The sequence below is a fragment of the Carcharhinus amblyrhynchos genome, chromosome 26 (assembly GCF_965287045.1).
Source record: "Carcharhinus amblyrhynchos chromosome 26, sCarAmb.v2.hapA, whole genome shotgun sequence".
NCBI lineage: Eukaryota > Metazoa > Chordata > Chondrichthyes > Carcharhiniformes > Carcharhinidae > Carcharhinus > Carcharhinus amblyrhynchos.
Genome location: NC_137349.1, coordinates 40,670,003 through 40,685,432, shown reverse-complemented (window position 1 = coordinate 40,685,432; position 15,430 = coordinate 40,670,003). Strand labels below are relative to the sequence as shown.

Below are 15,430 nucleotides of genomic sequence, written 5' to 3'. Positions count from 1 at the left end.
TGATATTGTAGCAAGCTCTAACTACATTAGTATTAAATTTTGAGTGTTACAAAAATGAACTGTTGCATTATTTGAATGATGAAAGTTAATGCTATTGATGTTGTCTTATGTTCCAAGTTGTTTTTAGCTTTTCCAGTGGCTTAGCTCATAAGTAGACCATGTTGACTCATTCAGAGCACACTGGCTTCTGTGGTTTATTCCTGGCCTGCACTTTAGCTAATCTGACCTAGGGCAGCATTTGGTGCCCTACCATTGTTTTCAGGTACTTAGGTCTAGGCTAAAGCTTGAATCATAGTTCCCTTTGATTGTTGTTTAGTAACTCCTGCTGAAAAATGTACGTCTGAGAACTGGATTGGGTGCTACTTTGATTTAGGCTTGGTGCGTATGTGTGCTCTTGAGGTCAAGAATAGCCACATCAGTAAGGTATTATTGCCCATGGATTCATAGCTAAACTAGAGTTGGTACTTATCACCTGTGAAACTGAGCTCCAGCACACACTTGCAGAAAAATGGCGATATGTTCTAGTTTCTAATTCATTCTGTTTACGCATAACTTTTTGCCCATCTACCCTGTGCATAGAATATCTGGATGTCAAGTAAATACTAATTGCTCACTTGGTGAAAGCATTTGCTTAAAATAAAATTCTCAATCTTTGATCAGCTTCTACAGTGCAGGTTACAAATAGGCTGGAGTGGGGTTTTTTTAACAAAACATTTTCCAGACACGTTGTACATTCATTTTTCCTGTGACTTGGATTTGTTCTATTCTGTCTGGCATCTTGATTCTTAGGGTTAGTAGGGGTAAAAGAATGTGAATTTTTATTTTGAGCAGGTTGCCTACTATATCACAATTTCTTCTGCCTGAGGATGCACAGGCAACTTGTTCCCAGGTTTAACAACGTTACCGTTGTCATAACTCAGGTAATGTGTGGGAGTGAAGCTTGGGTGACTGAATACTTCCTTCTCTTGGAAACTGTATGGAGTTTGCACACTCTCCCCGTCTCTGCATGGATTTCCTCCGGTTGCTCCGGTTTCCTCCCACAGTCCAAAGGCATGCAGATTAGTGAGTTGGCCATACTAAATTGACCCTAGTGTCAGTGGATTAGCAGGGTAAATATGTGGGGTTAGCGAATAAGGCCTGGGTGGGAATGCGGTCGGTGCTGACTCGATGGGCCGAATAGCCGCTTCCTGCATTGTAGGGATTCTATGCTCTCTGCAGTCTTGTTACTACTGTGTGCACATAGGATGTTTTAAAAATTAGACTGAAGAGCATATAGGTTGCTGGCATGTTTGTCTAGAGGAATCTAGAATATTTCCTTTTTTCTCACTGTCTAGAATAGTTGATGTAGTGCAGCTTCATTCAGATTTCAAGTTGGCTTGTGCAATCAGGTTGTGTTTAGGAATACCAAGGGGAGATGATTTGACCTCTAGTGCAATCTAATGAATATGGAGGCCAGATGTGCTCCGCCTTCAGAAAAGGAACATCCCGTAGGGCGTTTATGTTGCATGTGTGAGAAGTTGCCCACCATTTATTTTGGAAGACTGGTGTAGGCAACTTGCTTTCCTTTGTGGAAAGGATAGTCAGCCAGCTTGTTTGGGTCTGCACAGTCTATGTGCCATTCTTATCTATTTAATTATAGTTAGCAAATTATCTCAATAGCTTGGATAAAGGCAAATTATTGTGGATGCTGGAATTAGAAACCAAAAGGGAGAATGCTAGGAAATCTCAGCAGGTCTGGCAGCCTCTAAGGAGAAAAAAGAGCTGACCTTTCAAGACCAGATGACCTGTTTGACAAAGGGTTACCTTTTCTCTTCTAACAGATACTGCTAGACCTGCTGAGATTTCCAATCATTTGCTGTTTTGGTTACGTCAATAGCTTCTCTTATTCCAATGTATTACCTCTTGTGTCCTTTAAAGATCTGTTCTTACCTCCCCTCTGTGATACCATCTAAAAACAATGTCATTTTCCACCAATGAACTGATGGTTCACAGAGCAAGGCCATCTCTTCTTAACCCTCTACCTCTTTGTCAGACTACTTGCCCAACATCCTGCATGATTAGAAACTTTCTTCAATTAAATATTGTGAAGACTGGAGGTACTGACTTCAATGCCCAGTGCAAACTGTTTTCTAGCTACTGTATCCATCCATCTTGTGACATACTGGGTATGCTTCCCTTGTCAGTTGCACAAATTTATTCCCAGGTAAGCAACTCCTTGATTTTTATTCTCGTTCTTGTTTTCAAACTCTTCAGTGGCCGAGCCTTTCCTATTTCTGTAATCTCCTTCTGTGTAGCAACCCTCTGAGATGTCAAGGCTCTTCTCGTTCTGATCTTTCCAGCACTCCCAATTTTAATTGATCCATCACTTATGGCCATGGGGCCCTAAGCTCTGGTATTCCTTCCTTATACCTCTGCTTACCTAGCTTCCTTTCTTCCTGTAAGACTATTTACAACCAATCTCTTTGTTCAAGTTTTTGATCATCTGCCATTATGTCTCTTTATCTGACAGTCATATTTTGCTTTACATGTGAAGTTTCTTGGGATGTTTTATTTCATTGTGGACACTATATAAACAGTGTTGTATAGAATAAATGCTGTAATCGATGTTGTAAGGTATGAAACACGGCAAGCAGTTTGAACACATTCCCACAAACTACAGTGAGATACTGGCCAGATGATCTGTTCTGTTATCTTGGATGAGAGATAGATATTGAAAATAACGGGTACTCATGAGTGTGTTGCAGTCTAGTATCTAATTGAGATTTTGATATTGTATTAATATAACAATGGACACCAGGAGTGAGTTGAAATAGAAATATGAGGGCTTATCAGTAATGTAAACTGCACTCTTAGTTTTCAAGCAGGGGCCAAACTTTGTGCTGAAGAGGCTTCTTGAAAATGCTGTCACTTTTCTTTATTATTGATGAATTTGCATGAGAAAATCTGTGGTGTTTATTTTATCAAAGATTTATGGTAATGATGCAAAAAATTGTAAATATAGCCTTGTTGCAAATTTCTTAAGTTCTGTCCAATATCTATTTACAGGTGACTGGAGTGATATCTCCAAAAAAGTACCATAATCAGTTGGAATGCTACAGGATGTTTGTTATGCTTGTGCCATCAAAATACGTTTGATTCACAGTGATTTTGTTGGTGACATTGCATCATTGGAATAATTCTATATAAGAATGTTTACTGTTGATCCCAGTAGTATGGAAGATGCCTTCATGTTTTGAGTTTGTCAGAATTTTGGTAGTTGCTCAGCATCTCTGCAGCATGTTGACACAATGGTTAGCACTGCTGCCTTACAATGCCAGAGATCCAGGTGCAATTCCACCCTTGAGTCACTATCTGTGTGGAGTTTGCACGTTTTCCCCATGTCTCTGTGGGTTTCCTCCAGGTGCTCTGGCTTCCTCCCACAGTCCAAAGATGTGTGGGTTAGGTGGATTGGCCATGCTGCGTCAGGGGGATTAGCAGGGTAAATATAAGGGACTATGAGGATAGGTAGGATTGTTGTTGGTGCTGGCTCGATGGGCTGAACGATGACCTCCTGCATCGTAGGGATTCTGTGAAAGTAGTGTATGAAGTGGAATGACAGCAACGTGTGAAGAAAATGACTCTGTGAATTTTCTGGGGTCTAAAATTCCTTTTGTTTCTAAAAACCAACAGTTAGCAACTCGATGAGAAAATATAGGGTATTGACAGTAGACACATGCACACTGTTGTTCTATCCTTTTCCATGGATCTGTCCTTAACTGTAAGCAAAGTAATCACTGTCTTATTTTGAAGATCAATTTGGCATAGACATTTTGGTATAGGCTTAATGCCTGTTTCTGGAATGTAATATTGTGATGTTTTGGTTTATCGGAGGCTATCTTCGTGCTGTTGAATTTTTTAAAAAAAAAGGCATGTTGTAGAGCAGCACATCTTGGAGAACTGTAGGTATGTTGTCAGAATAATTGGTTTCATTCCATGTTACATTCCTTTGAGCCCATTGCACCTGTACAGATTTTTGGAAGAACTAGCCCCTGCATTTTTCTCATGCTCTTCTAAACTTTGCTTGAACCAATTATTCATTTGGATTCTATAAAACTTTGAAAAAGCTGATTCTGTTTCTGGTTGGGAATTCTATCTTTTAAAAAATAACTCTTCTAACCTCTTGTTATTTTATTTCAGGATATTTTACACATTTGTCTTTTTGCAGAGAACTTTTCAATTTTACAATGTTTTAAATAGAGATGCTTCAATGTGCTTCCATCTCTCCTTGCAAAAATAAAAAATGCACTGAGACGTCTCTCTCTGCAGTCTTAAGGAACAGATGGATACAAAGGATTCAGTGCCCTTTTATTTTTAGTCTGAAAGTGGCGGGTGTGTACATTTGCAACCTGCTCATGTTAATATAGGAGCTCTGGTTAGAAGAGGCATTTGATGTTATCTGTTTTTAGTTGGGAAAGCAGCTGTGTGGTAGATTTGGCTTCAGCATCTTTGGATTGTGAATGGAATAAATGGGGATATTGTTTCTGCTTGTAACAGCTGTCCAGTTACTCCTACAAAAAGCGCAAGTGTGGACATCAGGTGTGGACAAGATCAAGCTGATCTGATTTCTGCGTTCAGTTGGTCTGACGTTGGCTAGGTGCTCAAATGTGTGGCAAAGGTATTTTCGGGGAGCTGAGACTGAAATTACTTGGTGTTTGAGAGTTTACAAACGTGCTGGATGAGGACCCTATTGATTTTGAAATTTAATTTTTTTTTTTCTTTTGTTAAGGCAAAATTCGTTCAGTCATTCAACTTAATTGAGTAAATTTGCTATCTGATGTTTTCTGGATTGAACGCCCGATCTTGTCTGATCTCGGAAGCTAAGCAGACTCAGACCTGGTTAATACTTGAATGGGAGACTGCCTGGGAATACCAGGTGCAGTAGGATTGTTGCTTTTTTTTTTGCAGCAGTTGTCACGTTCGTCTCACGTGTGTACGTTTCCCGGTTCAAAATCGGACTGAAACATTTCTTTGCGCAGTCACCTCAGGTCTATTCCAACTATCCATCATCAGTCATCTTTATTTTCTTTATCTTTGTTTTTTGGTGATATAATCTGTGGACATTGAATCAATATCTACATGCATATGTTAACATCCAATTCTTATATCTTTGAGCTCTGTGCTTACCTTGTTCTGTTGAAGTGCCTACCTAATGTTGTCTTGAATAAACCAGGATTTCCTTTAGCTGAACAATAAATGCTTAATACAGTTGGTTTGGCTGTCAGATTTTGCACTTGTCTCCCTTGATGTTCATTCAAGCTAAAGACAGCATTGAACCTGTCCATTTTGTTTGATTTATCCATTACCAGGCTTAGATTCAATATCAACATCACTGCCTCCGTCTTTATTGCCATTTCTCAAGTTCACCTTGTATGCCTTCTATGTTATACTTTCATAACCATCCATCTTTCAAACTGTGGCACACATACACTTTATCCATAATTGCCCTTGCTTAAACATTGCTTCTACCTTCACTGGTCTTCATTAGGTTATTGTTCCCTAGCTTCGCTTCCTGTATCCTTGAGTGCCCTTACTATGGTCTAGTTTATTCTGTCCCCCCCTCTCGTCTTCATTGGTAGGTCTTTCAACCACTTCAGCCCAACTGTTTGAATTCTGTCTCCAAACTCCTTCACCCTTTTAAGATTCATTATTGCCTCTTAAAGGGCATTTCACATCTTTCAGGCCGAGTGTTTAATCACCTCACCAAACACTGTCAGGAAGAAAATGTTATTTGCACCATTTCTTCTCTGGAGAGCCTTGGAATGTTTTTCAACATCAGAGGTACTTATAAATGCAAGTTGTTGACTATTAATTTGGTTATTGGTCAGCTCTTGTACTTTCTATATGTTGAAATTGTAACCTCATTGGTGAGTAATGGATACTGGGCATTAATAAGTACGGATCTTACTCCATTAACACGAGTTACAGTTGTGAGGGACTCTATTTAGTAATAAATGTGGAACTTACCCATAAAGTATATAAAATTGGAGAGCTACTTTTCGCACACTTTGTTAAACTGGAAGGCAAATTGAACAAGTCTTCACCCCTGCTTTCTTGGGCAAGGAATGCTGCGTAATATTGAGAGAATTGTTGATCTACTGACATGGCGATTCCACTGCAGCTGTTTCCCTAGTGCAACACAAGTGGCAGCTCTTTTTTTTTGTGTGTCATATTTACTATAATCTGCTCCATCATCACCTTTCATGTTTTCAGCTGCCTTGTTCCTAAGGTCTAGAATTTCCTCCGTGACCCTCTCCATTTAGGCAGCTCTCTCCTCACTTCAAGACGCTATCTCTTTCAAAGCTTTTGGCCATCTAATCTGATATCTGCTTCTGTGACTCTCAAATTGTTTGCATTAGTATTGCACTTATTAAATGCCCTGGGATGTTTTGCTAGAATGTAGAAACCTAAATTAATGCCAGGAATTCTGCAGTAAGAGGAAGAAAAGGAACATAGCAAGTGTTGTGTTTCCTGGTGAAATGTATGAATACAATGTTAATACCAAAAGATCCTTTTGGCTGTGACACTGTAGCTCTCTGGAGAATGGGTGGATCGTGGTTGGTGTTAATTATTACCACCATTGAAGGATGTCACTCTCCCACCAATCAGTCTGAAGCTAGAGGTGAAAGTTCAGTGCTGTAACCCAGAGCAAAACACTTTTTGAAAAACAAATCTCCAGCTCACTGACTAGCAACCCCCTTTTTTTTTCAGAATTCATCTAAAATCCTGTGATTGTAACCAGTGGAACTTTCTGGCCACAAATGTGAATTCACCTAGGATGGTGTCTGTTCATGTGCAATATCTTACTGTTTTCGTAACAGTATACTGATTCAGGACTTAAGGTTGCAAGTACGTTTATCTGTACTTGGACATCTGATTTCTCAGAGACAGAGTGGGTCTCGGGTTAAAATGAAGTCAATTATATAGCACTGAGGTCCACAAAGTTGATAAGTTTCAGGTAGTCTCATGAAACACTGATTGTAATGCCTGATTTGGGCTGGAATAAACACTGAAAGGTTATCACTGGGCTAGAAAAGTTTTGGTGAGTAAAAAAAAATCTGTTTAATTAGAAAATGGCAAAACGTTAAATGCACTGACGTGGCTAAGAATATGTTCTGTTCAGTGTTGCTGGAGCAGGCCACAAAGGATTAGCAGCAACAAAAGGGTTTGGCCCAGTGAAGATAGAATAGATAATTGGTTCACTTGATATTTGTCTGGTAGCATGTTTAGCCACGTGGGGGTTGCGAGTTCAAATCCCACCATGGCAAGTGAAACTGAATGCAGTAACTTTGGTAGTTAGCAAACAAGCACCAAAAAATGGTCATGAAAGCTGAAGGGTATTTGTAAAAACTGAACTGATTCAATAATATCTTCTGATAAGGGAATCTGATCTTATCTTGCAATGGCATATCTGTTGTCACCTTTACCATTGAATCTTGACAGGGCAGAAGGAGGCCATTTGGCCATTGAGTCTTCAATAGAACATCCCCCCCCCACCCCCCAATGCATTTACCATGGCTAACCCATCTAACCTACATGTCTTTGACACTATGGGGCAATTTAGCATGGCCAATCCGCCTAACTTGTGCATCCTTGGAGTGTGGGAGGAAACCAGAGCACCTGGAGGAAACTTGCGCAGACATGGGGCAGTTGTACAGACACCACAAGTCACCCAAGGCTGGAATTGAACCCACGTCCTTGTGCTGTGAGGCAGCAGTATTAACCACAGTTCCACCGTGCCGCCCTAAAATAAGTTATTTTGCATTTCCCAGGATCTGCCAGTGACTTCAGTGCTACACACTGTGGGTGATGTTTGAAATCTCTGTCCCAAAAATAAATTTCAAAATAAGATACTTATAATTATTGACCAGTGTCTGCTGCATGCACACGTTGCCATAATGGTCTGATCTCTTTCCCTAATTTGGATGCCAAGTAATCTACTTGCTTTACTTTTTCTGCTAACACTTATGTATGACAAATCATTAATTAAAAAGGAGCAGTGATAATTGCTTTATTAAAAAACTGGAAATCTGAAACAAAAACATAAGCTGGAAAGACAAGGCAGGTCAGTCCACGTTCGTGGAATAAACAAGAATTTGACAGTTTAGGTGAATACATCAGTAATGATCTCAGTTCTGATGAAGGATATGCACCTGTTCACAGCTTTTGGTTGACCCGCTATAAATTGTTTTGTTCTCTACTCTTCAGAATCAGGAAGTAGGTCATGCCAGGCTAGTTGGCAAGGGCCGTTTTTAGACTTGCCTATAAAATGCTGAAACGCAAGGCATATTTTCTTTTGCTCTTGGTTCATCATGAGCAGTGTGTGACATGGAATTAAAAGTACCTTACTTTAGTTTCAGGTTTGTTGCTGTATTTGATTTTATGGTGCATGGCATAATGGCTTTGAAATAGTGAGGAAATGGTGCAAATGATAAGTTGAACAGTTTCAATGTTCTGAGCTTTGATTGTGGCAAACAGTATTCCAAAGAAACTAAATGCTGTCATCTTGGGCTTCTGGATGATTCAGTGTTGAACACTTTGATAAGCAAGTATTGGGGAGAGTGAAAGGGATAATAAATGTGGGAGCTGTTCTAGCCTTTTCTGCTGTTTATCCCTGTACGGGTTGTCACACTGTCCCAAGCAGCCTAAATGTTTGATAATCATAGCCTACAGTGGTAGGTAGAATTGGCTGGACTTGATTATTACTTGGAATCAATTGAGAAATCTGACCCAGAGGCTCTGAAACTGTTGAATGTGCAGTTATCCTGAGTACTGTGTTGAAGTACCGATAAAACCACTAGAGACATACATCGTAGTATTGTGCTAGCTGATGAAAGCTTGCATTCTTATGGGAGAGTAGGAAGAGAGGTTAAGTTATAAATGATATTTGCATCATGAGTAAAGTCATTCAAGTCACCTTTTGTTTTGAAGAATATGAAACCATAAAGCTCCCGAATCTTGATGGAAAGTGTAATGTTTGAAGCAAATCTCATGATTGTCGGATCCATTGTTGGATTTGGTAAGTGCAGTAATCAGAGTTTCTGGTCTCGTGTCTTTGGCAGCAGTGATAGCATTGATATTGGTTTGCATAGTACTGGCTTGTTCACATCAAGATATCTTTATGAGGAATATGATTATATTGAAAAAGACATTTGTGTAACACAAAGCACTGTCTCTTTTTTCTGTCGTCCAGTGAACACCAGTACTGTGACAGATTAACTTTGCATTCAAAGGACACAACTATGACATTAAAAAATGTATCACTTGTGGCGTGAATAATTGACAAAAGGCCTAAAGCAGTATGCATTGAGTGAATCCCTTCCTTGGCTCTAACACATGCGCTTTCAATAAATCAAATCCATGTCTCTTGACTGCCGAAATTAAAATGAGCAAATCCATTAATGGACTGTATAGTTATCTTGAAAGTTAAGGGAGAATGCTGACTTGTTTTCTTCTGTTGTTTATCCTTCAGGTAAAAGCGCTGAAGGAAAAGATTGAAGCAGAGAAGGGAAGTGATGCTTTTCCAGCTGCAGGGCAAAAGCTAATATATGCAGGTAAGGTGCAACTTTGCCTTATGAACTGGTATAGTGTACATAAAGGTTCAAACTGTTGACATGGTCACAATTATGAAATGACATGTAGATGAAGTTAGGGGTGTAGAAAAATAGTAGACCATTTAGCCCCGTGACCCTGTTTTTCCCACTCAATGAGACCACGGCTGATCTGTGACCCAACTCCATTTGCCTCAAGTGCCTCGGTATTAACAATTTTAAAAAATCGTAGTCTTGGTTTTAAAATTAACAATCGATCAAGTATCAATTGCTGTTTGCAAAAGAGAGTTCCAAATTTCTGCCAACCTTTTGACGTAAGTGTTTCCAAGTTTCACTTCTAGTTTATAGACTGTCTTGATTGCCTTAATGCAAATAGTTTAATTCTATGTACCCGACCTATTCTCTTTAATATCTTAAACTTCCATCAAATCACTGCTTAGTTTTCTAAATTGCTGGGAATACAGCCCTAGTTTTTTAAATCTCTCCTCAAATTTAACCCTTGGAGTCCAGGTGTCATTTTGGTAAACCTACTGTGCACTCTCTTCAAGGCCAATATATTGTCCCTTGGGTATCGTACCCAGAGTTGCTTATAGTGTTCCACATGTAGTCAATCCAGGCTTTCCTTTAGTTGAAAGATGTCTTCCACTTCTTTCCATCCCTGTCCTCTAAATGTAAAGGCCAGCATTCTGTTAATCTTTTAAATTTATTTTCTGCACAATGGCATTTTAATTTATTTCCTGAATCCCAAATTTCCTTGGATCTTCACCGGTATCCAGCTATTTGCCACTTATAATGTAGTACATTATATTCTTTTTAAATCCAAACTGGATAACCTCATATTTACATATATTAAAATCAGTTTGCTATAATTTTGCCAGTTTGTTTAACAAAGGTATTGATAGGTTATGAATCTCAACACTGCTCATTGCAATGCCATCCATCGTGGTATTGTCAGCAAATTTGGAAATATGGCTCTCTATCCCTTTATCTAAGCTGTTAAAAAACTTGGTGAATAGCTGAGGCTCCAAAACTTATTCCTTGCAGGATATTCTGTCAGTTGGGTGTGTCTCCTGCCAGCTTCTTAAACAGAGTTATAATTTTTCGATGCTTCAATGTGCATTAACTTCAGCTAACAGCCTTTTCTGCAGGACCTGATTGAATACTTTCTGGAAGTTCATGTAAATAATATCCATAAATATTCTAAAAGAGAAAACGCTGGAAAATCTCAGCAGATCTGGCAGTATCTGTAAGGAGAGAAAAGAACTGATGTTTTGAGTCCAGATGACCCTTTGTCAAAGCTTTATCTAAGTGTCGTCTGGATTCGGAACGTCAGCTCTTTTCTCTCCTTAGAGACTGCCAGACCTGCTGAGATTTTCCAGCGTTTTCTCTTTTTGTTTCAGATTTTAGCATCTGCAGTAATTTGCTTTTAGCTATAGATATTCCTCTGTCTGCTACTTTGGTCACCTCTTCAAAAGATTCAATGAGGTTTGTCAGGCGTGATCTATCCTTGCACAATCATAGAATACCTTGCAGTGCAGAACAAAGACATATAGCCCATCTGCACTGACTCACTGCCAGACGATCTTACCTATCCCTGCTGGCTCTTTCTGATCAATTTAAAAATTTCAAGATGTTTAGTCACCTTATCCTTAATCATAGATGTTAGTAATTTCCTGTTGGGTTAACTGGTCAGTAATTCCCTGGTTTCCCTCTTCTATATTTCTTAAAAGCTCTAGCTGTCCTAAACTCAGGAATTGTGTAGATATTTACACATCTGTATTCTACTGTTATGTATAAATCATGACCTTGTGCTGAAAACCACCTTAGAGTTTTTCTAACTTTACTTATCTTTTGTTTCCCTTCATCAAATAAGCTTCTCTATAATTTTACTGGAACAAATTTATCTTAGTATCAATTGTTGAATTCCAAGTTGTCAATTGGTATGAGTTACGCATCACCATTAATGCACAATTTATGGAGGCCCAGCCAAGAAACTCCAGGGTATTTTGTGAAGTTAGCCTAGATCCTAAATTTTACATTTAAGTTTGGCTTTAGGGTGAGCAGAGGATGTTTCACTTCAGGTATGATTCAAGTGATCCATTAGAAAGCTTTTATCAAAACAAACTTTATTTAAGAACGCAGATAATACAAAGAGAAAATTAGCATAACTTAATTATGACATAGCATCCTTAACAGTTAGATATTTCTGTTGTTTTGGTTTAAAGTCCCTGTGGACATAAACCCTTATTTGGAATTAGTGGGATGTGGGATCTTCACCCTTTTAATACTTCTGGACTGAAATCCAGGCAGCGATGTCCAGAGAAGGATGTATCCTCTAAACCTTTAAAGAAGAAACTTCTCTCATGGCAGATTCCAGTCTCCAACTGCTCGCTCTCAACTTGAGTAGCATCTTAAAAAAAAAAAATTAAGGCGGAATTCTCTGTGTACACAGTCATATGATCGTACCTGTCAATCATCCCATTCCGGCCCCACTCTGCAAAATCAAGAGAACGCCAAGAACAGCATTAGTTCAGATTAAGCAATTATGCTGCTATGGTAATGATGCAGGGTACCAGTTGTAGATAGAACAGCGCCGATAAAGTGGAAGGGACTGCTGGAAACATCCTGTACGGAAACATGGCTAAAATACACTTTAAAGGCACAGTATCATCACAAGTTCATTAAACCTCATGCAGTTTGCACCTGGTAGAACAATGTGAAATGCATGTAGGGTATGCAACTCTATTGATAATAGATGCCAGTTGGGTTTAGCAGCTGTGCAAATTAACAGGATTCGAAGATTTAGGTCCTTCGACTAGGTCAGAACAGTTGCTTTTATTTGCATGAAATGGTCTTTCCTAACTTTTTTACTTCAAATGACTATTTAAAAGGTGTAATATTTTCCAAATTAAATCCATCACTTTTGAGCAGTTTTGAAAAACAGTTTGGGATGTGCCCTAGGCTTGTTTGAGAACCTTCTTTTGCTGTATAATTGGTGTTGAGTTATCACAGAAGGCGTCCATTTGGCCCATTGTCTGCGCTGGTTCTCTACAAGAGCAATTCACCTCATGCCACTCCCCTGCCTTTTCCCTGTAGTCCTGCAATTTTTCCTTTTCAAAAGGATTTAAACGAATTCTCGGGGCCTAGGCTGTCATTACTTTGTGTTGTAACTTGATCATAGACTTCAGGAAGCCACAAGTTAAATGGATACAGACATCAAATAATGAACTGGTGGTGTGATTTATTGCGTATAATGCTTGTAATTGGAACTTTTTGTTTCTAGACTAGGAACAAGTTGTTTATTCCCTTGGTTTATTAGGGACTTTATCTCCTCAGGAGATGCCTAATTCCTTTTGGTTTTTTCCTCTGTGGATAACAAACAACACTGAGCTCAGTGCAGAGGAATGGTTGTCACAGATCTATGTTCTATCACTTATGTAATTTGAACAAATTGTCAAGTAACTGAGGAGAGAATGCTTTCAGTCCAGCTAGTTATGATCTGGGTCCTTTCACTACCTGCAGGAGTTAGATGCTATTAATTCTCGTGTTTAAAGTGCTGGATGAGCTGATTGCTATGGAAAAACAAGTTATTTCGAAGATCGATCATTTCAAATTTTGCACTTGCAAGGTAACACGTGCTTATGGTTCAAATGTACAAATAGATTCCCAATATTGATAGAAGAGGGTGCTGCAGATAACATGTAATTGACCAATAATGATTCTAAAAAGAAATAAGCCATAACCCTTGCCCTGCATTGGTGTCCTGGGATTTGTCCTTTCCTCAGGAAGTACTGCGTTATCTTGTAGTTTCTCTTCTCAATCACAGAGAGCGATTTGTGTTTCCACGTTTCCCAAGCTGACTCCACACACAGCTGTCTTTGATCCATTTCCTGACTGCTACGTTGTTGAAAAGTCTGTACCTTGTCTCCATGAAGACCAGTGGTGAATGAGTTGGGATTTTATGGTGATTCTGCAGCTTTCACAGTCATTGTCTGAATTCAGCTCTCAAGTTAGCTGGTTTTATTTGTATATTTGCCATGGTGAGATTTGAACGACTGTATTCTTGTGTTTAAGTACGCTAGTACAAGTACACACTTCTTCTCCTTTGCTTCACATCTGCACTTGTGGGATGTGTATGTTTTGCGTAGATGATCTACTTTGTAGATGGTTGGTTGTATCCTGCAGATACTTAGCAGCAAAGGAGAATTGTCTGCCTTGATTCTATAATGTGATTGCATTAAAATCCAAGTTAACTGTTGGCTGTTTATTACAGGTAAAATCCTCAATGATGACACACAACTTAAAGATTACAAAATTGATGAGAAGAACTTTGTAGTGGTTATGGTAACAAAGGTAAGTGATTTGACTGGGATGGATCTGAATAGTGAAGTGTGTAGCATTATTAGATTAGTATTTTGTATGTATGGTGGACCACATGTGAAAACCCAATTTGCATTCGTTAATGTGTGGAATAGTTTGTGTAAAAAAATTTCTTCCCCCAATAAAGAACCTGTTTGGTATTCTTTTGGGTGGCAGATAGAAGCAAGAGGACCAGCTGATAAAGCCCTAACTATTTTTTGAAAGTATGGATTAAGGTGATGGGGCAGAGACAGGGTGTTCCAGTGAATGAGGTAAAAGTAGGTGACGAACAGTCATCAACTGGCGGAAACAAACAGGAACGATGTCAGAAAAATGGAAAATACACGTAAGAGCTAGAAAAATAGTCAAAATGGGAGAAGCATAGCCATGAATAGAATTTAAAAGGGGTGGCCAAGAGTTTTAAAATTAATCCTCTGGAGGCACTTGGAATCAGAAAGAATGAATGTGGACCATGGAATTCAGGATGAGTTTTTATGATTGGTGGAAGCTGTTGGTGGGATGGCACGTTGGCACAGTGATTAGCACTATTGCCTCACGGCACCAGGGGCCCAGGTTCAATTCCTGGCTTGGGTGACTGTGAGGAGTTTGCACCTTCTCCCGTTTCTGCATGAATTCTTCTGTGTGCTCCGTTTCCTCCCACGGTCCGGAAATTGTGCTGGTTAGGTGCGTTGACCATGCTAATTTCTCCTTCAGTATACCTGATCAGGCCCAGAGTATGTCGACTAGGGGATTTTCGCAGTAAATTCATTGCAGCGTTAGTGTAAGTCTACTTGTGACACTAATAAATAAACTTTAAACTGTAGTTTGAATGTAGCGCAATGGAGATGTCCAGCTTTAGGGCCTCGGGTGATAAAGGCATGGCCTAAGGTTTGGCAGCTGAGTTGAAGAAATGGGAAGGAAATGAACAATAACTTAGATGGTTCATGGAAAACATTCTGGTAACTGGAATGAAATTGAGCTTTGGATAGCATTATACCATGATTTTGCATCTCCAGGTTTAACTTGTTGACAAGTAAGGTTGTTAGAATTTAGGTTGGGGTTGTGAATGTATTTGCAACAACTGATGAGAGTTAAATTCTTCCTACTTTTCTTACAATAGTGTCATCAAAGTGTCTTTGATATAATAAGTACCAAGCATAGGCAAAGACAATTGTGGTAACATCAGGTCGCCAAGGAAAGAGAGAAGCCTGCTGAATGGTTAAGGAGGGACTACAAACTGTAGACAGCCACTGAGGATATCCCAGCGCAAGACCCTAGAAGCTTTGTTGGAGGGTTATAATGGCACTGGGGACCATCACAACTATGATGTATTTTAGGAAGGAAAGGAAATGGGTTTTGCAGTCCAAATAAATGGAGTAGGTTTTGTGAAGAGGACATGGTGATTATGAAAGATTTGGCAGAGAAATGGACCTTTGTCTAATCGTAACAGTACAACACAGGAACAGGCGCTTCGGCCCACCAAG

At 39.3% G+C, this 15,430-nt stretch overlaps 1 protein-coding gene across 1 annotated transcript in view; it reads left to right on the top strand.

The window, feature by feature from the left end:
- The window catches only part of LOC145358686 (uncharacterized), a 116,468-nt gene that overhangs the window by 67,213 nt on the left and 33,825 nt on the right, over positions 1–15,430 (top strand). Inside the window, exons 12-13 of the mRNA XM_080212908.1 lie at positions 9,509–9,590; positions 13,861–13,940. Of these exons, the coding sequence (XP_080069034.1) occupies positions 9,509–9,590; positions 13,861–13,940 (162 nt within the window). The remainder of the gene's footprint in view (positions 1–9,508; positions 9,591–13,860; positions 13,941–15,430) is intronic.